The sequence below is a fragment of the Benincasa hispida genome, chromosome 12 (assembly GCF_027475165.1).
Source record: "Benincasa hispida cultivar pf3 chromosome 12, pf3_genome.v1.1, whole genome shotgun sequence".
Classification (NCBI taxonomy): domain Eukaryota; kingdom Viridiplantae; phylum Streptophyta; class Magnoliopsida; order Cucurbitales; family Cucurbitaceae; genus Benincasa; species Benincasa hispida.
The window spans coordinates 82,241,239-82,265,329 of NC_143489.1; the positions used below are offsets into that span (position 1 = coordinate 82,241,239).

Below are 24,091 nucleotides of genomic sequence, written 5' to 3' on the forward strand. Positions count from 1 at the left end.
ACTTTGGCATAGACCAAACTACTCTATAATTATAACCATCTTTCTTTCTTTCTTTCTTTCCTTAATCATTTCATTCCATTATTTAATTATATATTTTCCTTTCATAAAGTATTGCAACATTTTCTAGCAATAATTGATGCTTCATTGGAAAAGGAGAATGATAATGGTAAGTGTACTGGAAATGGAAATGTATTTTTAAGTGTTTAATTTAAAAAATGAGTCATTTTAAAAAAAGAATAGAGTATTTGATAACAATTCAAAATAGTTTTTTAATAGTATTTTCAACTATTTTTGTCAAAAGTGTTTAAATAAAAATGATTTTTTTATAGAAAAAATACTTTTTTCTCAAGTTAATCTAAATGGATTTATTGTTTTATATACTAAACTATTGCTTCGGTTAACATAACTAAGATTATTATTTTTGTGTTTTTATGGTTATGTCAAGTTTCATCTTTTTTTTTTTTTAATTTCAAAAGTTTCGATTTTGTCGTCGTATCTATACTATTAACTTATGTTTAAACTTGAGATCATCAAAACAAAAATGAGAATATAGTCAAACGGTCCTAATTGAACTTTCAAACTGGTAAGGTTTAATTCATAAGATGAAAATAATAATAATAATAATACTATATAGATTCATAAACTTTCAACCCAAAATAATTATTTGTACCATGGAATATTTTTAATATAAAAATTTCTGGCTACATTTCAAGATAACTTTATTGAGGGTAGTGCCAAACTCCAAAATATGATTGAATAAAAAAAATAAAAAAAGAAAACGAAGGAAAATGAAAGAACTGAAATAGTAAGATTGTATTGGACTTGATATCAAAAGTACAAGTATTGATTGTGAACAAAAACTTAAATTATAGAGATGAAAATAAATATAGGATTATTTTTAAATATAAAAAATTGAATGAAAATATTTATAAATATAGCAAAATTTTACCGTCTATTTGTAATAGTCCACAATAGATAATTATTTAAATAGTAGTCTGTTGCAAACTATTATAGATAGACAGTGATATTTTGCTATTATTTATAAATATTTTCAATAATTTTATCATTTAAAATAACTCTTCATAAATATATCAAACATTTTATTTTTTAAATATCTTCAATAAATTTTTACGTAAATCTAATTAAATTTGTTTTGGAACCCATTACTTTATCCATACACATTACTTTAAATATTTTGATATGTACGTTAATGAATTTTGTAAATGAACTAAATATATTTTTATATTAGGCTGAAGCAAATTCATTAGAAAATCAATAGAAAAGGTCTATGTATTTTTTTAATACAAATTTAGCAATTAAATTGAACAACTGATCTTAGTATGTTGTGTTATGTACCATACACAACATACTATGAAATTTTGCTTATTGTATTTATACATGGGTTTTTTATCATAGCATTTTTATTTAATATATACAAATATAATAGAAAATATCATATTTTATTTGTGATAGACTACTATATGTATCTAGTATAATACAGATAGGCACAGATAATAGTCTATTACAGTCTGTCACATATAGACAGTAAAATTTTGTTATATTTGTAAATATTTTGGTTCATTTTTCTATATTTAAAATAACCCAGGTATGTTATATATATACCTATTAAACAGTGCCAACAAAATAAAAGTATGTTTTCTTTCTTTCTTAAATTTGACAAATATGGAAAGGAAAATTCAACGTTAAAAAATATATACATCCTAATGATTAGTTATCCTTTTTTTTCGTATAATTAGCTATCTTTAATTTGGCCGCATTGATATTATGTTAAAAGTATTAACAATAAGAGCTTGATAAAAATATGTATCCCAAAATTTAAAAATGTGTACCGATACTTTGTAAGTTTAGAAACGACTAATTTATTCAATCCTTAAATAAATTTTAATTTATCAAAACTTTGAATTAGGAATTTAAAAAGTAAAAATTTCATTAGTGTGTGTCTTTTTTTCTAATAAAAGAATGATATCGTGATGAAATATCACAAAATTAGAACCAAGTCTGCTATGTTTAAATTAACTTGAAAGACTTGTTAAAATTTAATTAAGTTGGTAATATTGATGGGATATAATCCAGTACGGCAATGTGATACCTAAGATTGCCATTACTCTACGTTTGTCAGAATGTTATTGGAGAGATCGTGGGGCCCAGGGATGACCATTGTTTTTAGATGCAATGAGAGCGGTTGGATCAGAATTCTGAGAAAGCATGTGATCCATACACCCTGGATATCAGTCGGCACGTGCTCTCTTCGTTATAATTCTCTGCAAAAAGAATATATATATATATATATATATATATATATATTACCTTTCTAAATTTGTTATTATTAAATTTTGCTGATATTTCTATATTTGTATAGATTTGATATTGACACGAAGGGATCAATCGAATTTATATTGTATCCTAAAAATTTATATGAAAAATATAAAATATGCAGCAGAATGTTAGTAATATGAATATAATATAAATAATAAACATTTAAAATCATTTAAAAAGGGTGAAATTTGTATTTATTAAGTTATATATACTTTTTTATTATTTTTTAGAAATATCTATCAACATTGTCATTTTATCGATATTTTCATCAACATTTTATAAAATTGAGATTTTAACCTTGAGTACAATTAATGTGAAAGTAGGTATTTGAAGTTGTATCTAATAAGAAAAACTAATTACGTTTAACGGTTAATTGTTGAATGTCATGGATTCATGTTGTCTATTTGATATGAACCTCATGGGAAGGAATAAATGTGTTAATTATATGTTGTCTCAATTTATCTTTATGTTCATTCATTGAATTTTTATGAGTGAGTCTATTATAAGTTCTTAACAATAAAAAGATTTGGTTGAGAAACACATTATTTAGATCTTAATATTTGTGAAAATAACAAATTAATCATTGAACTTTAGTTTGTAATGATTTGTCACACATACTATCAATTTGCAACATTTTAGTAATTTAAATTTAATATATAACAATTAAGTCCACACACATTTAAAATTTGTAACGATTTATTGTCTATCATGAAAAATATTAATAAGATATAATGAAACTTGTAAGACAACTGTACGATAAAAGAATTGTACTTTTCCTATTTTCTTCTATCATTATATAACTTTCGCATAATATACAACCCGCTTATGATAGATACAAAATTAACGGTTACAAAATTTTAAAATACATGTCAAACACAACTTAAAGAATTTATGAATGATCTATTAAATACTTTCTAAAATATAGAAATTGACAAATTTTATTTAAAATACTAAATATGTAGTTTAACCCATATCTAATCATAATATCAACATCTCCAAGAAGTTGTATGTCCATATATACCAATCAACCCTTACCATTGATTTTTCTATATACTCAGATTAAATATATATGAAGAAATTTTGTATTTTACTTACTACATTTCATTTCACATTACCTATTTTTATACCAACATCTATTGACCAGGTCAATTAATAAAAATTTTATTTATATAAAAGTTTTTAATGCGAAGTCCAATAAGCCAAACTAGGATTTTCGAGGATTTATAGACCGATGAAATTGAGTATAAAAATGTCAATATAAACATAACTCATATATTACATAATTTTCCTGTTGATTTTTTTTTTTAAATATAAAATTAAAGTCAAACGAATCGAGTAGTTTTTTGTTTTTTTAAAAAAGCTATTATTATTCCTATGAACTTTTTATTTAAAAAAATGATGTAATTCAAATACAGGAAATGAGAATTTGAAGTTACCAACGTACTTGGCTATTTAAAATATGCTATCGACCAACGCTATTTCCTTTAAATTAGAAAAGTGTTCTGAAAAATATTTTTTGTTCTTATGATTTCGTTCATATATTGAACATTGAATTCAAATTTTGATGGAAGTTTTACAAACCTAAAAGAATTAATAGACTATCAATAATTAAAAAAAAAAAAAAAAAGTAAGGAAAGCACACGTAAATGGAGAGAAAAAACTATATTTATTATTTTTTTATGAAAATCAATTTTCTAAAGTAAAGGATTTTTTTCATTTTTTTTTCTAAAGAGATTTTCAAAAACAGAAAAATAAGGAAATTTATATAAAATAGTAAATTTTGAATAAGTTGATAGAAGTTGATAGAAGTCTATTAGTGTCTATTAATGTTTTTTTTTGCTATTATTGTAAATGATTTAACATTTTTTCTATTTGTGAAAATTTTTATTTTTCAAATTACAAAAGTAAAAATTAGATTACATGAACTACAAAATATATATGTATACACACATATATAAAATTGGACTGGAAATTATTTAGGGTTCTTATTTAAGGAATAGAAATTAATTAGGTTGGAAGAGCACAGAAAGATGTCCCATTGGCTTTGAAAATTGAAAAGAGTGGATGAGATTTTTTTTTCTTTAAAGAATTTAATTTAATTTCAATATGATAAATGAGGTTATTGTTGTGTATTTTATAATACAAGTTAGTTAAAACCATCCTTTCTAGCTACCATTTCTTTATTGAATTTTGCTTTTCTAACAAAAATGTTTGGTGGGACATTAATTAACTTCATAGTTTCTTCAATTTTTCTTTAAAAAGAAAAAGAAAATATCTTAATGTTCATTTTTGGAATTCCAAGTGTTGTCCCTTTGTGTAGTATAATTACTATGCTTATTTTCTAAATTTTTATTTTATGACACTATCTAACCAAAATAATTATGATTTTTTTTTTTTTATAAAGATCAATTTTATCCCTACACTTGTTAGATTATATTAATTTGATCATAAAAATTTAAATTTCATCAATTTTCATCTTAAACTAATATATATACATGTTGCAGTTTTAACCTTCAAGTTTAAAATGTTGCAATTTTAATCTACTAATAATTTTTTGCTCCAAGTACGTGATATCATTAGAAAAAAAAAAAGGGTTTGATTTACGTGTGAAATCGATAAATGGATAGTCTTTTATTATTTTTTTTTTTTTAAAAAAAAAAAGATTTAAGCTTTTTTTTTATATATATAATTTGTGGACTTTGGTAATATTATTCTATGGTTAATTTATACATTGATCAAATTTATTTTTAATTAAAAAAATTTTTTGGTGAAATTAATGGTTTTTTTAAAGAAATTAGAGTCATTTGTAAAGATTTTTGCATTGTTTTTTTTTTTTTCCATTTGGTTGAAATTAGGAGGTGAATTAGGAAAAATTGAGCTGAAGGTTAAATTGCAACACTTATATAAGTATATGGTCAAAATTGATGAAATTAAAAGTTTAGAGTTCAAGCACTATTTTAGTTGAGCTGTGCTCGTTTTGGTGATTCGCTTATGAAAATTTAGAAGGTATAATTTGTAAAATTATGAGTCTTACTTGATTTTTTGGTTGAGAACCTCACTTGATTCTTATCTAAATAAAAGGCAATGAATGACATAAATAAAGTAATATACTTATGAAAGTTTAGGATTCAAATTGATATAATTATTAATTTGGTTTTTATGATGATTTTTAGATATATTTTGGCATTTAGTTTTGTGTGTTGGTGTGGATGATTTTTTCTTTTATGATTTATTATTGGTTGATTCATGAAGAATTTTCTAATATAGTTTTGTACTAAGTATTTAATTTCACATAAAACAAAACTTGCTCACCAATAGGAGTTGTTAACTTCTCGATGTGGTTTATATTTAGTCTTAAGATCCTCCACTATTTTTTTTTAACATATAGTATTTAAATAAAGTTGTATGATTTCTAAGTTTAACAAGAGTGAGTTTGAAACCCTTTTTCTATAAGGGCATACGATTTTTTTTTAAAAAAAAATTAAAAAAAAAAAAAAACTCTTTTTAATTAAATTCTTATGACAATAATGAAAAATAGTGATAAAGTAATACCATATGGCTCATGATCTAGCTTTACATGTGTCTCACTATTGTTGAAATGAAGTCTAGATTGAGAATTAACTCTTTTTATTTGTCATTTTTATTAATTCACTTGTCTTTTGTACTAAAAAGAAAAGAAAAGAAATGTTCTATTATAATTTTGTAAAAAAAAAATGGCTATAGAAAAGTCATTTTATCTTTCGCTCCTTTATCTTTGTCATTTTCTTATATTTTATGTACCTATGCGTCAATATTACCATACTTTTTTTTAGTACATATTGTCTACATACTTTTAATACTAAGTTTTTTTTTTTAAAAAAAAATTATTATTCCAATATAATAGGGCATCTCTATTGTTGACCATCATTAAATAGCTAGCTAATGGTATGACAATCGAATCTAATCAACAATATATATGATAGTTCTCATTATTATTATTATTATTATTATTATTATTATTATTGTTGTTGTTGTTGTTGTTGTTGTTGTTATTTTGAATTTAGCATGCGAATCCCAAAATTATAGATTGATTTATGTATATATCACTACAAGAAAAAAAAGACTCTCTTGACACCTAAAACAACCGTCGGGAGATATATAGTTGGGAGAGATTCTCTCTCCCGACTATGTAACGGTATCATTGAGAGTTTTCGATAACTTCTACGTCATATATAAGTTGTCGGGAGTTGTTACAAACCCCGACAGGTAAAAAGTATGTGTCAGAAGTTTGACCAAATTGTGACCAAACTCCTGACGTCTTCATCATTACGTCAGGAGATTGATCCAAACTCCTAACGGATAGAGAGTCGGGAGTTCAGGAGATTGGTAAGAAAACAGAAGCCAGCACTAACCAAATTCCTAAAGATTTAAATAATTCGTCGGTAGTTTGATAGAAACTCCCGACAACTCACGATAATCGTCGGGAGATGGGTTTTAAAACTCTAAATCGAAGGTAGATTTGAGATCTGTTTTCTTCTTCTTCTAACCCTAGTAGATCAGACACAAAAAAGCGTCGTTGGTCCTCCGTTCATCCGTCCTCTGCTGGTAAGTCGTTCGTCCATCCGTCGTTTGTCATCCATTCATCCATCGTCTGTCATCGTTTGTCGTCTGCTGGTAAGCCGCTCGTCGGAGGTTCTCTCTTTCTGCTATTTCTTTTCTTCTTCTTCTTCTTCTTTCTTTTTTTTTAAAAAAAAAATCATGGTTTTATGTTGAATTAGGGAAAAATTTATATTTGCGCCAATCGATTCAGCTCTTTCTTTTTCTTTTTTTTTCTTTTTTTGAATTTTCTCATGGTTTTGTGTATAAACATCAATCAACATGTTGCTTTCTATTGTTTGTATTGGCTTTAGAAAAGAAGAGTTGTTGATAATGTTATTGTTATCCATATATGTTTCCTTTGTTAATTAAAGAACAATAAGCAAGAGAATATTTGTGTTGATAATGTTATTGTTCTCTATATGCGGAGTCGACGTTGATCCTATAGTTGTGGAACGACCAATTATTCGGCATGTTAATGATGACTTCATAAACGATGATGAAGAGCAATTATCTCCCCATAATAGTTCAAGTTGTTGAGAATAATTCGATTTAGATGACGATGATGACTATCTCCCGATGGCTGGTAAGAACCCCCAACAATGTCTATACATGCGTCAGAAGTTGAACTTCTGACACATATATAGACATCCTCGGAAGTTATATGAACTCTCAACGGTATATGTTGCCACGTCGGGAGATGTTCTCCCGATGGGTATATCCCGACCAAACTCCCAACGACTAGTTTGTCATTGTGAGTGGGTCTTTCAATGGGTTTTTTATACCATTTTTTTGGCGATTTTAAGCGTCGAAAAAATGGCATTTTCTTGTAGTATATGTATGCATGTATAACTGATGATATATAAAATTGATATATATACACATACATATAGCTTTAACTTGTATTACATTTCACATCATCAAGTTCAAAAACTTAAATTGTTATATAGACGATATATACGCATAAGAATAAATTAATTCTTTAGAAACTTTTGAGGACGTAAGAAAATGTATATAGTAGATATTATATGTGGAAAAAAGCGAGGTGCTTTTTTCTATTATAAAAAATTAAAAGAATAAAAAGATAATATATATATATATATATATTAACAAAATTATAAGAAGAAACTAATAATAACATTTGGTTAGATTTGATTTTATAGTAATTCTAAGCAACTATATGATACCATACGAGAAATAATTGCATTATTTAAAGAAATAATGAGGAGTTGGGAAAGGGCTATAATTTATAAGAGGATTAAAGAAAAACACTAAAAATGGTAAAGTTGTTTGATATTGATTACACAACCACTAAGCTTCCATTGAAAGTTAGTTATTTGGAGAGTGGCTTTTAAGCAATACATCATATATTGAAGTTGCTAATTAAGTCAAGTTTTGGATTTACTTTTTTTTTTTATTTTATTTTACAGAAAAAAGGATATTTTGTTTTTCCTGATATTCTTTTATCCCATCATAATATGTCAAATAAATAGTTTAAATCCAACTTCAGCATTTATTTGTATATTATGTAAATTTTGTTTTATGTTTTCAGATTTATGCAAAGAAATGGATTTAGTTTTATTCATTTGTTTTTAAAAATTGTTTTTGATTTTTTATGATACAAATAATGGACATTCTATTAACAATATTTTATGCTTTCAATATACATTTTAATTTTGAATTTAAAATTTTTAAATATAGAATTACATTAAAAAGATAAAAAGTTTTGCAAATATCATATACTTCATTTTATTTTTGTTACATTAGACTATTTACAATATAATATATTTTGAATTAAGGGTATTTTTAAATATAATAAAATGAGACAACTTATTTACGAAGGTAAAAACCTACTTGATTTTACTTTGCTAAAAATTAAATTAAGTTTTTAATTTAAAAGTAAAGTAAAAAAGGGAGGAAAATTGAATAGAATGAAGGGAAACATTTTTAATTTAAAGGGTAATATTATCCTTTCAAATGCATATTTATATAAAAATAAATAAATAACTAGAAAGGGTTGTAGTCAAAATTTTTGGGGAAGGAGTTTGTAAGAGACAAGCAATCGTTGTTCTGGGTTTGGAAAATATTTAGGTGCATCTCGAGTTGCAGTTCCATTAAATTATTCAATCATTATTTTAATTTTTTTTATTTATATGTGATAAGAGTGAAATGCATACAGATTGGTGCATATTACGAGAAAAAATGAAAAAGAACAAAATAAAATTGTTTAGTTGAAATGAAGGTTAGTGTAAGAGGATAAAATTTTGTGGGTTTCTTTCACGTAGTTACAAAATTTACAATAAGTTGATTTTAGAATTATTGTGGGATAGAAAATTAATGTTGATACAAATTGGTTAATGATTGTTTTTCTAGAAGAAAAATGCATAGGAGAAATTTAGAATGGATGGAGTGGGTTTTGTTTGGTGTGGCTCAATAAAATTTAGATTGGGCATATTGATTTTGGGTTGGAAACTTAGAGCTAAAACAAGAACTAATATTAATATTAAAAATAAATAAAAATTAAATTAAACTAGGTTATGGTTCTTAGAGGATGAAGAAATAAGGAAGAGAAATTAATGGATTAGGGAAGGAGATGATGCTACAAGAGTGGACAAAATTGTGGGGGATCAATAATACAAAAACTAAATGAAGAAAGAAGAGTATAAAATCATTATTTGTGAGTAAAGATGTCTACAGGGTGGAGTGGGTATTCCATTTCCCGTCTCCACAAATTTTCTTGTAGGGAACGGCCGGGATTTCCCACGAAAAAATTTCCCTGCCATCATTTTTTTTAACAATTTTTTAAATTTTAATCAAATATATATTTTTAACAATTCCTTAAACATATCCAATACAACTTTCATTTAAATAAAATATTATCAATTTTGGTAATATAATAATATACATTCAATTAAAAATATATAATTAAAATACTAAATTCTCATCATTTTTATAAATTAAAATTTAACAATTAGAACATCTTATCTTAAATATTACAACATCTAATGAATTAAAGTAATGAAGTCTTAAATTTAAATAATTAAAACCTTCATAATTATTCTAACAAAGTCTATAATATATATATTTTATAAATTTATAATTTATATACTAAAGTCGGGACGGAATGAGGTTGGGGAATGTCCCGAATTGTAAACTGGAAAAAAAAAAATTCTCACTCCCTCCTCCATTCTCTGTGTATTCGGGAGTGGATCCTCGTGGGACTCCGACCATGGATTTTTTTAGATATGTCTATTTGTGAGAGAAATTTTTTTAAAAAAATGTGGGGAATTTGCGAATAAACGTAAATTGTCATAGAAATTACAAGATTTAACTCAGGATAGAGGAAAATGGGTTTAAATGGAAGTACAAAATAGTCCACCAGATTGGGAGGGAAGGAAATCAAGACTAAAATTAAATTATTTCAAGTATTAAATTAATTAAGAGTTGAATTTAATTATTATTACCAAATGTTAAATTGAATTAATATTCCACAATAAACCGAGATCAGAATGGCTTATGATCCGAATTTTACACTTCAGAAATTTGATGAGGGGACATTTTAAAGTATTTTCAATAAAAAAAAAATTATAAATTTAATATGTGAATGGTTTATTTTATAAAAATTATCATTTAATTGATATTACAAGTTTCAAGGAAGTTATTATTATACATGGATCAAGATTTATGCTATAATTTTTATGTGATTGTCATGATTCTTAATATAAGTTTGAGATGTTGTATGTTTATTATGAAATCTTATATTGACTAATATGATTTTCAATGTGATTTTAAAGTGTGGCAAGCATGTTTTAAGATGTTGTGATTTTCATATCATTAAAGTCATACCCATGGTGATTATTCATTGTACTCATGTAAATGTGTTTCTGTAGTGTAGTCATGATATACATGAGGTCTTTGGGACCCAATACAACACGCATAAGCTTTGGACTGTGTGTTGGGATGATTAGCCTTATCGGGATTACTCTGCGTTCACGTATGACCATGTTTCTCTACTATTTACCTTGAGATTACTTGGTGAGTAGTATGACCACATATGCTCTACTATGCATCTTGAGTTTGCTCGGTGGATTATATGACCATGTTTCTCTATTATATACGTCGAGTTCCCCCGTATATAATATGATCATGTTTGGGTACTAATTTTGGTGGCAAGTTTTGTTATTCATATTTATGTTTTCAATAACAATTACTCATTTTTATTTCTTTATAGCTGATTTAGGTTACTATGCTATTATTAAATTGCATGTATTTTATCTCTAATATTTGTAGTTTTCAATCACCGTTTCATGAATTTTATATTTTTATTAAAGTATGTTTTTTAATAGAACCACCACTCATTGGGCTTGTTAACTCAACTTTTTTTCCTTTATTTTTCCTACCAGGTAGCACTTTCTGAGTTTTCAACTGATAACGTGACGTTTGCCACCTGTCCCATATAGTTATACACGTCTTCTTTTGTATGTACTCATGTTCATGTTAAAAGTAAAAGTATTGTAAATAATTAGGGTTTTGAAGGGTTGTTAATATTTGTCAATAGTTTAATGTGTTAAATAAGTTATAATCGAGACATGTTTTAAAATTCAAGTCAGGTCCATGTAATAAGTTATATTTCAAGCATGAAGTTTGACGGTAGGTTCCATTGCACATTTGGGTCTACTGTCGTCACATCTCATCCTAGGTTTGATTAAGGTAATCTGGGATGGGTATGACAACAAATATAGCAAAATATCACAATCTATCAATAATAGATACTGATAGACATCTATCATTGTCTATCACTCACACTAATAGATGTCTATAATTATCTATCACTGATAGATAGTAGCACTTTATTATATTTAAAAATATTTTCAACCGTTTTTCTATTTAAAATAATTATCTTTAAATTATATAATATTATAAAACAATTATAATCATATGAAGTTTAGAACATAGAAAATGTTATTAAATTAATTGACAATAATTGACATTATGTTCAACCTCATATTTATGAGTAACTAAAGCTCTATTTTCATGTTTTATAAATATACTATCAAATACATTTTAAAGACCCTTTTTTAAACCACATCATGAAGACTTAAACCATTGTTTCAATTAGGATCTAGTGTGAAATTGACTATAAAACACATATCTCAAACAAGTGTATGCATAAATAAAATGATTATTTTTAAATATAGAAAAATGAACAAAATCACTTATAAATATAGTAAAATTTCATTGTCTATCTGCAATAGACTGTGATAGACTACTATTTGTGTCTATCTGAACAGATAGACACAGATAGTGGACTATCATGATCTATCGCGATATCGCATATAAATTGTGATACTTTGTAATATTTATAAATATTTTCAAAAATTTTGTAATTTAAAATAATTTTCTTGAATAGAAGAGATATTTTATTAGGACAAGTTTCTATTCAATGCATACAAAGAATCATTGAGGAGTAAAATGGCTTTTGAACAAAGTTTAAAATTAAATTAGAATGTTTTTTTTTAGTGTAAAGACTAAAATGCAAGCATACACTTCAGTAACTAAAATGTATATATATATATATAATTAATTAATTAATTAAAAGAGGAATTTTTTCTTGATAATATTAGAGTGAAAAAAATGAATCTCTATCCTTAAAGTTAAATAGTACAATTTTTTATATCAATTGAGTTAGTTCATTTTTAGCCTAAAATAGGAATTTTAAATATAAAGAAATACATATGCACTCCAACTTTCTTAGTGTATGTTTAGGAGCGATTTTAAATTTTTCAAAATCATTTTTGTTATTTTAAAAAAAAAAACACTCCAAAACACAAATTAATTTTGATGATATGAAAATTACATTTAATAATATAAAATGGTGTATTGGCAAAATAAATTACAAAAGCTCTGACAATATGAAATCAAATTTCCTTATCTACAAAATATTCTTTCAAGAAAAACTTATCAAAGAGCTTTGCATTATTAAAGCTAACATCAACTATGATGAACTAAAAAATCCAACTAAATAATTTTTTTTATAAACATAAAACTTTCAAAAGATTTGAAACATCTCGGGTTATAAGATAAGATCCATCAATTTGATAGAATGAATTTAAGCACATCAAAAACATCACTTAAAAAATTAGGTTATGTGTAGTGATTTGTTTTCATAATTTTTTTTTTTTAAGAAAAATGTTAAAGTTAAATTATTAGGATTCGACTATCCACTTATTTCTATATTTTAAAAAATTTTAGATTGTCTCTGCACTTTGATGTTTGTATTTATTCTATTTCAAAACTTTAATTTTTTTTTTAATATAAACAACCTCTAAATAAAAGTGAGTTTTGGAGACTGCTTAGAGATCGTTTAAACTATATGTATACATTTAATTAGGTATAATTCAAAAATTTATTATCCATCATTTTTTAAATTTAAAGACTACACACAAAATCTTAAAAGTTCGAGGACAGTACTTGTAAGTTAAATTTTTTTAAAAAAAAATTATATATAATAGCAAAACTTGGACAAAAAGTGCTACAATGCAACCCCTTAATTGCACAAATGCATTACTAGCAAAATTTTGAAAAAAAAGGAAAGAGAGAAACTTCAAAACTTTACAAGTCTTGACATAAGAAGTAAATTAAACAACAATTTTGAGGGTATATATTATATGTATGTCATTGTTCTTCCTCAGCTATGATCATTTTGCTTAGAGGGCTTGGTCCAAGCTTCTTCCTTCTCATCAAATTCCTTTTCCTTATAACTTCCATTTGATTTCTCCTCCTCACTTGCATCATTGCCTCTTCTTCGACGACAAATCTCCGCATCAAAACGTCGTCGGTGAGCGACTTTCCTCGAAAAAACCGTCTACTACTTTCGCCGCTAAGTCTTGCAGTTGGAAGAAGTACTCTTTCATGTGTGATATGATTGGCATTGTTGGTTGGAAAAGGCTTAGATCTTGGATAGCTATGGCTTCTCCTTGGTGGAATTTCAGCTTGTTGAAAAATTTCATTGTAAGAAGAGATTGGTGCACAAAGACATACTCTTGTAAATGAAGTTGCTATCTTTAGAGAAGTGCATTTTCTCATTTTGTTGTACTTATTATTAATATTGTTGCTGTTATTGGAATTGTTATTATTTCCAATTCTTGAGAATTCATTGCCCTTTGAATTCATTGTCCCATTTGTTGTTGGAATATTTGTCATTTCTCTTGATTTTGGACTTGTTTTCCATTGAGTTCCCACTATTTCCATTGCTCTTTGATACCAGGGCTTCCTGTCAAATACCAATTTCATATCACACATAATTTCCATTAACTATTGAAAAATGGGAATACCTTTTTTTTTCTTTTATGAAATATTTTCACTCATAAAAAATGTCAAACTATTTATCGAAATAATAAAAAAAAAATCTTATAGATATTAATAGACTTCTATCTTCTTCTATTGAAGAAGATTAAAATTTTATTATTTTATGTAAATAATTTATCTTACTTTCCTATTTTTAAAAATCCCCTTAGTGTAGAATTTAAAATGAAAGAGCTAAAGTCGACCAATTTAATATACCAACTTCCAAGAATGGCATGCCCTATTTTCACTAGTTGAGGAGAAAGAAAAATCCTCAACTTTAGGTTTAAGGTTGAGTTTAAAAAACAAAATAACAAATAACAAATAACAAAACAAGACTTGTTAAAACATATTGGGACCAAGTCCAAATTACTATAATTAAACAAAAATTACATCTAATTTTCTAATGTTTAAGGAAAATAAATTAGTTTTTTAAAAATAAAAAATAAAAAATGTCTGAAGAGTAATGTTAATAACATGACTTATAAGTCAAAGATTTGAGAAGATTAATGATGCAAAAGTGACATGTTTATTTTGATAATAAAATAAGCTATATTTATTACTATTTCTTAAAAAGTAATGATAAATAGTTAGCCTTGTTTTGATGATTTGGAAATTTTAGGCTAATGAACAATGGGCCAAACATTTAAGTCCAAACCAAAAAGGTGATCTTAATGGCCCAATTTTACTTTCACCTTCTACTTCCATCCAAGTCACATCTCAATATTTTTCATATGCTTTCAAACATCTCAATTGTTTACATCATATTATACCATTTTGACATTAAAAACAAAAGAGTTGTGCTTTGCAAATTAACGCTATAAATTAAAACTTTGAGGTGAAATTTCTATCACAATTAAGAGAAAAAAAAAAAATCTCACTCTCACTGAACTAATTTAAGAGGGGAAAAAACCCATCAAATTCTACTCTCTTAAGAATGAAAGATTGACATAGTGAGAAGCATGAGGTAATTTTAAAATAAAAATCACAAAAAGGTAAACTTCCTATTATTGGCATAAAAATTGAACATAATTATTCAAGGAAAAAAGCCAATAAGGTAAGACCCACAAAGAAACTTTGATTGCCTTCAAATTTTTCACAATAATTTCTGAGAAGCTATAGCCACAATTAATAAGATACAAAACCCACAAAGAAAAGCTTTCAAAATTGCCATAATCACACCATAAACCAATAATTTGAGAAAATAATATAATTGAAAAGAGAGAAGAAAATATTGTACCTTGGATTTGAGGGCTTTGGTTCTGGCATGAACAAAGCAAGCTGAGTTTTGAATATTGAGCTTGCAAATTAGATGAATAATCATACACACACCAAAAAATTCTCATTTAAGACACTGTTTTAGAGAGGCTAAACAAGAACTCTATTAAAATAAAAAATAAAAAATAAAACCCTTTTTTTTATTTCTCTCTCTCTTTTTTGGCCTCAATTTGTGAATGAGGTTACCAAATATGCACTCTCTCTCTCTCTAGATCTCTCTTTGATGTTATTTATTACAATATTTCCCAATTCTCTTTTGAGAGCTATCTATCATATGTGGATTCCTATTGATTCTTGCTTCTTTTTTTTATTATTCTCTCTTTTTCTTTCTTTTGAAAGATAGAAGAAGAGAGAGAGTTTTTTTTTTATATATATATAAAATAAATAATAATAATAATAATAATAAAATAATATAATAAAGAAAAAGTAAACTTAGCTGCTTTTGATGTGATTAGTACTTTCTCCCAACAGTCTCTTATCATTTTAGAAAATATAAAATCATGGCCTTTCTTTGGTTGACAACCTTTTTCCCAAGGATTTGAGATTGGGAAAGTTTCTAGGCCATGCTAATTTTAATCATCTTTATTTACTATTATTATTCATTAATTAATTAGCATATCTTTTTTTATTTAGCTCCTTAAGTGAATGCTAATGTGAGTTTAGCTCAATGATGTTGACATGTGTTCTATCTTTAAAGGTCGAAAGTTCATTCTTCCATCATATAATTGTTATACTAAAAAAAATTTAAGAAATTATCATAAAATTACTTTCATTAGAAAATTTCGTTAACATACCCTTAAACTTTAAAAAAAATTAATTTTTTACCAAAAAAATCACCTAATAATTTGTTATACTTTTAAATATTCAAAAGTTTTATTAGAAATTTTTTTAATGTTTATGTGGTCTTTTCTAAACAAGAAACGAATGGATTTCATTAAAAACAATGATAAGACTATTTTTAAACTTTTTTTAAAAAAAAAAATTAAAATTTTAAAATATTTTTGAAACAAAATATAAAATTTAAAGAGTATTTTCTATAATTTAATATATTTTTTTAAAAAGTCATGTCTTCACTTAATACTCTGGGGGTTAGTTTTTTAACCATTATATATATATATATATATATGATTTATGATTTAAACATTGTTCAATTGAGAAAATATTTGAATAGCGGCTAATTTTTAAATATAACAAAATGAATCAAAATATTGATATGATATAGTAAAATTTCATTTCCATCTATAATAGACCGTGATAGACTATTATTGTGTCTATTTGTGACAGTCTATCATAGATAAACTGTAATATTTCGTTATATTTATAAATATTTTTTTATAATTTTTTTATTTAAAATAATTTTCCTAATAGTGACCAATTAATTTTAAAACAGCAGAATTAAAATCAGTTGAAATATCTGGCCTATCAAAAATGATCTTGAGCTAATATGCATCTAGGAATATTTTAAGCTTTTTATTACCGTTTGACTTGTCCTTTTGAGAGAAGAAAGAGTCATTTAGACATGTTTGTTAACTATTTATAAAAACTATAAATAAAAAAATTATTTTAAAATTATTTTTTTAAAAAAAAAAAAAAAAATCTCTTCTTTTGATGCTCTTTTTACTAGTGGGATTTTCTTAAGCCTTTGATCTTGTGTTGTGTGAATTATGACTAAGAAAAGGTGTGGATTTTGAATCACACCACAACACAAAAGCTTCTAAGATTTTCTATTTCAGATCAAAATTAGAAGATCATAATCATTAGCAACCAAAGAAAAACCCAATTGCATTCCTAAGAGTCAATATAATATTATAAAAGTATTATTAAAAAGAAACCTATAAAATGTGTCGAAAAAAAAAATCAAAGTTGTTTGTCAACGAATAATTATAAATCTAAACTTGGAATCAGAGTATATTTTACTTTTCTAAGTTTATAATTTGTAAAAGGTAGATTCGAAAAACATGAAATGTAAATTTAGATAAGGAAACATCTCCTTGATAAAAGGCTAAAAAGTTCATGAGAATAATCTATTGTGACCATCTAATTAGGATTTAATATCTTACAAGTTTCTTTGACAACCAAATATTGTAGAGTGAGACGGATTGTTCCATGAAATTCATCGAGATGTGCCTAGTAAACTATACAAAAACGAATGTAGCTCAAGATGCGTCTAAACATTCTTTTCTTAATGATTTGGATCAAAATCTAAGTGAAAAAAAAGGTGTACTACTACAAAAAAAAAATAATAATAATAATAATAATAATAATAATAGATTTTTCTTGAGGGAGAATGTGATATTTACCATTACATGCCTTTAAAATTATTCTTGAAAAGGGAAGGTATGAGTTCACCTTTATTATTATTATTATTATTTTTAATGTAATTTTGAATGTGAAAAAAAATAAAATGTATAATATTTTTGTTGTTTAAAGAAAAGTGATTCCTCCTCAAAAGGAGGAATAATGAGGAAAGAGATGGGCATGTTATTCATAATTTGGCAATGGTTGGCATCATCATGATGCAGCTTGTGCCTTTGTGGATGGTCTAAAATTCACAACCCCTTAAAAGCTGCTCCAAAGCAAAAAAAAAAAGTGAACATATGATAAGATTGGAAAATACCTCTTTTTTTAAGTAGAAAATGATTTATTTTACAATTAAAATGAAAGTTTGTATACTAAAGGATATAAGAAGTTTGGAGTTAATTTTAGTATATGGTTTTTTTCAATTTGAAGTACATAAATTTAGACGTATTGAGTTCTAATCAATCAAAAATTCTAGTCAATAAGAACTCACAAATTATATATTAACAACTAAAATGGATAAAATAAATTCCTCCACCCTTATTATAATAAAAAAGAAAAATCTAAGATTGTTAAGATTAGAGTTGGAGTCCTCAAGATTCATTGTACGAAATTAATTAGTTAGAAAAAATGAGATTATATAACTAAAGTATATATGGTTTGAGACTTTATATTATGTAATACATAAAGTTACATGTATATATACCATACTTATAGTATAGGTATATAAGGGATAAACATATATTTATTATTTACGTATCAAACATAACTTCTTTATTTTGAGTTTGTATAAATAAAACTATGTGAACCATACATTAAAAAAAAAAAAAAAAAAAAATCTAATGATCTCAATATCTACTTTGAAATATATATTTTTATATAAAAAAATGTTTTTAAAATTTTGATTTATTTGATAATATAGAAAAATTTAGAGTTAAATATGTGTTTTTCGAATAAATAATACTTTTCTCGTTGAAACTTAAATCTTTTGCCCTTTAAAGCAAGAATATATTATCGCTCGAGGAATTAAATTGTATTCGAATCTTTGTGATCATTTAGATAAAATATTTTATCCAAACATAGTTTGTTGAACTTTTTGTGTTAAAAATTAATCAGAATACATCTAGTTTGCAAATCAAATCAAACATTTAACTTGGGCATTCTTTTAAGTTGATATCAATTTTTTTAGTACTCTTTTAGTTCATGTCACTGTTAATGTGTGTCAAGTGTGCATGTGAAACATGATTATTCAATCGCATGTTTTAATTACTTTATAAACATGAAAATCCTTTCTATCACTTTTTTTAACCTAAATTGTGTTTTTTATACAATAGGCAGGTAAAGAGATTTAAACCACAAACTTCTAGATCACTAATTCAAATTCAAATACTTAAGTCTTATTTGATAACCATTTGGTTTTTAGTTTTTTAAAATTGTGTTTATTTCCTCTCAATTTCCTACCATTGTTTTCATCTTTCCTTACAAGTGAAAGAGTTATATTATTGTCAGAAAGAGATACAAAGTGGATCAGTAGACACATCGGAACATCTCAACTAGGTTGACACATTCGTAGCGTCCTCATCATATCCATTATCCATTTTCATTGATTTATAAAAGTAGGGGTACAAAGGAAGAGCAGGGCTAGAGGGAAGCCCAAGTATAAAGTTGTATTACAGAAAAGACGTCAGGTTAAGAGAATGAGTTATATTTTTAGCTAAATTTCAAAACTAAAAACAGGTTTAATATTAAATTTCAAAACATGATTTGATTTTTAAAAACATGAGTAAAAAATAGATATCAAAACAAATAAGCCTAGAGATGGAAGAGATATTTATAGGCTTAATTTTAAAAAAGAAACAAAACCAAACCAAACCAAATAGTTCAAAAATGGGGCCTTAATAATATATATCTATTTAATCAAATACCACATTAGTTCCAACAACTTGTCTATTTTAATTGATTCTTAAAATTATAAATTTAATCTCTGAAAATGTTAATAATTGGGAGATTTTCTAGATACGATATTGAAAAATTAGAGTTTCAATAGACATAAAATTTTAACTTGTAATACATATATATCAATAAACTTTTCTTTAAAAAAAAAAAAAAGTTGAAGTTGTTGGGGACTTATCAAATGTAATATAGAAATTTCAATAGCCTATTAGACACAAAATTGAAAATTTAAAGACCTGCTAGATTACTTTTAGAAGTTTAAGGACTAAATAGATACAATCCTCAAAATTTAAGAACTAAACAAACATGTAACTTAACCTATCTATTTCTATTAAATCAAATGTCAGGAGTATTTTTTTTCACATTACCATAGATACTTTCTTTTTTTTTAGAATAACAAAATAGTGAAAAAAACAACATTATTATCGAACAATAACATCTTTATCTTTATCAACATTAACAAGACCAAAGAACTTAGCTAGAGAATTCACTTGTTTGGGAGAAAGAGCAAGTCTCATCCATCACCCATCAAGTCAGGCCATCAGACACCATGTATTGAGACCGTTGAATGTGTCAAAAGATTGAATCACTACAAAAAAAGTCAACTGCATAGTTTCATATGCGACCATCTTAACCAAAAATGTTCTGAAATCGTACACATGCTATTAGATTCAACTAAGACAAATGCGTTGAGAAGCAAACTAATGCACCTTAGACCCTCTTCAATTGCAACATTTCAAGCATCAAAATATTATAGCAATAAAAAATAAACTATATACACCGGATATACTATATATTATTAAATTAAGTTTGTCATGACTCTAACTTTAATGATGTTGTATTAGTTATTTAGATACCGTTTGGTAACTATTTGATTTTTAATTTTTTTTTTTTTTGTTTTTGAAAATTAAGCTTATGGATACTATTTCCATATCTACCTGTTAACATTATTATGTTAAATCTTAATTTATTACGTTAATAAAATGTTGGATCAACATTATTGATTAAGTAATTGTGTTAGTTAGCTACAAAATTAAACTTAATGTTGTACTAAAAAAAGAAAAAGGGCTTGTCCCGATTGAATTGATCAATTTAGGAACTTCCAGAAATGAAATAAGGACATGCAAACTTTTCTTATTTGTGCATATTTTCCTATTATAATTAGAAACAATTGACAAATTCAATTAATCTAATATTAGTGAATAAAGGTCTAAATTATTCTTGAAATTTAACAGAGTAAACTCGACATTTTTAATATATCAAATTTTGTGTTAGCGTGAAAAAAAAATCTGAAAAACTTCTATTATAACTTCCACTCTTTTTATTTTTTCTCGATGTTTTTCTTAAACATAAAAATAATATATCATATATAAAAACATGTGAATGTAATTAGCTTTCTAATATTATTTTATTTTATTTATTAAATAAAAAATACTTTGTAATTAATTATTTCTATTTAAAGAATGTTAATCATAGTCATAGATTGATAATGTTGATTTTGATACCGTTAAAAGTGTTTTTTTTTTTTAAAAAAAAATCTTAATTGTAACTAGTTTTTTTTTCACTAACTTGATTCATATAATTAAATTTACATAAATTTAGTCTTAATTTATCAAATATCGTCAATCATTTTTTCTAATTTAAATTAAAATTTATCTAGTACTATTTTATTTTTCTATTGATACTTAATTTATAATTTATTAAAATATATTTTTACTTAAATTTATATATGATTAATTGGAATTTCAGTTAATTTTTGTTTAATCTAAATTACTTGATAAAAGTATAATATTTTTTTTTGTCATAATCTCTTTTTACTGTTGCAAGTTCGGTCCCAAATGAGACGTTAGTCTAAGTATATTTTGGTTCAAATAAATATACACCACTTTAGTATTAAAGTTAAATTTTACTAAGCGTAGTTAACATTTTTCTAATTTAATATTAATTAACCTAACACATTTTTCGTCCATTGCTCTTTAATGATAATTAATTCAAGTTCTATATTGATGACACGAAAAAAACATTCATAAAAATCTAAAATTCCAAAATTTTCATTTTTTTCTTGCCAAAAACCTTTTTTTTTTTTCATTTTAATGATTCTAAAGAATTATCACTAATTCTTTAATGACTATTAATTCTAATCATAAATTGGTGACACAAAAAACTATCATGTAAAAAAAAATCAAAATCAAAATTTACCGTCTTTTTCCACCAAAGTTGCACCTTTATCATTTTTCTAACTCATAAATTCATGACAAAAATATGTTATAAATTTCAAAAAAATCGAAAAATTCCTTTTCTTCATTTAAAAAAAAACGTAAATTTAGCTTTTATGCCTGTTTTTTTTTTCTCTATTTTCTAAATTTCTACTGTTTATGTGTCATGAAATGTCTTTTTTTTTAAAGTGTTATAAAATACATGAGAGAGATGAAGGAGAGGAGAGGGGACAAAAATATATATATAACCTATTTGGTAATTATATTGGTGAAGAGAACAGAAAATTAAAATACAAATGTTTTTGTTAATCTCAACATAGTTCTACTAATTAAATAGGTACAATATCTTTTATGGAAATGAAATCAATTTTTAACCCTTAAATTTTTAAGTTATATAAATTTCCACGTTAAATTTAGGTAAATATTGCAATTGTTCCATTTTATTCAACTTTTTCACTAACTCCTCCACCTAAATTTAATAATAATAATATGAAGAATAAGAAAGTGGAAATCTCCACAGTTCACTAGCTAATTCCAATAAAATCAATACTTAACCATGCATTGAATAACTTTACAAAAGGATAAAAAAAAATCACTCATAGAAAAAAGTTTAACTTATTTACAAAAATAATTAAAAATATATATATGGGCACGGGTCCCAGTCTGAACCCGTCAGCTGTCGATGGACTGCTCGAGTTGCTCCCACGGCGAGAGCGGGTCGCAGCGTGCCAATTGGGGGACGGACTGGGAACGACTCCTTCGGGGACCTTTCCCGGACGTCGAACAGTCAACTCAAAACTGGTACGGATAAAGAGAACCGATAGACTTTTATCAATATTTATCACATAGTACCAATAATAAACTTCTATTAATTTCTATCATTGATAGACATTGATAAGCTTCTATTCGCCTCTATCAACCTCTATAAAAAAAAAAAAAAAAAATTAAATTAAATTTTACTATTTTATGTAAATAGTCTTTCTTATTCTTTTTTTGAAAATCTTCTTAAAAAATTCCTTTAAACGAGTCTTATCAAGTTTATATTATTATTGTATGTTTTGTAATTCCTTGAATGTATACTTAATTGTTTTAGTTATTTTCTAAAAAAAAAGTTTAAAATTTTAACCAATATAAATGTAAATTTGAAGTTTCATGTTAAAATTTACATGCTTTTAAAGTTTCATATTAAAATTACAGTACTTATCTAAATTTGAAGTATAATTGAATGAAGTTCAAAAAAAAAAAATTACATAATTTATTTCCTACTTCTACATTTAAATGTAATATTGAAGAAAACAATTCCAATATAAATGGATAGAAGAAAAATGTCAATAACTATATATATATATATATTAAAAACAAAAAGAGATTTGAAAATATAAATTTTCCCACATGGATCCTACCACTTTTTCTTTCCAACTCTTAATTATTTCCTTTTTGACTTTGACTAGGATCCACTTTCAATGTATAGACAAATAAAACCATTGTTTGAAGCTTTATGTTTTATGTACACACCCAAAAAAGAAAATAAATAAATAAATAAATAAATAACTTTGACCAGGTTGGGTGCATAACTTTTTTATTTTAACTTCTAAAGTATAAATTTCCATCAGTTTCAATTTACCTGCATTATAGTTTTACAAATTTTTATCTTCTATAGTTTGACTTAATTTTAATTTTTAAATTTTTAAATTTCATATTTATAGTTGTAGTTTTTCTTCAATTTAGTCCTTATAATGTTGAAAGTTTCAATTTTACTTTTATAATTAAATCACTCAAATTATTATCTCTAAATTGTCTTTTACTAATTTTTTCTTAATATTATTAGAAAACATTAGTCTATTGGTACACAAGTAAAATAATGTTTGATGTGAACCACCAAGGATTCGGTATTTTTTGTTCACATTTTATTTAATAACTTTGTCAAATTTAATTGTTTTTAAATATCCTTTCTAGAATGTATTAAATAAGGGTGAGATCTCCGTCATTTAACTATCGTTGATGAGTTGATAGTATAACATTTAAAGTTTAGTTTGAAATCGAAAAATTATATCTAAAGTCTTGTTATTAGGTCAATTATTTAGATACGT

At 25.2% G+C, this 24,091-nt stretch overlaps 1 protein-coding gene across 1 annotated transcript; it reads right to left on the reverse strand.

Annotated features, from left to right (window-relative positions):
- Positions 1 to 13,386: 13,386 nt before the first annotated feature.
- Positions 13,387 to 15,857, reverse strand: LOC120067832 (Serine/Threonine-kinase). Its single transcript, XM_039019424.2, has 2 exons — positions 15,497 to 15,857; positions 13,387 to 14,185 (listed from the first exon to the last, which is right to left on the reverse strand). The coding sequence occupies exons 1-2, from the start codon at positions 15,523 to 15,525 to the stop codon at positions 13,588 to 13,590; spliced, it is 627 nt and encodes a 208-aa protein (XP_038875352.1). The 5' UTR covers positions 15,526 to 15,857; the 3' UTR covers positions 13,387 to 13,587.
- Between the last annotated feature and the right edge of the window lie 8,234 nt (positions 15,858 to 24,091).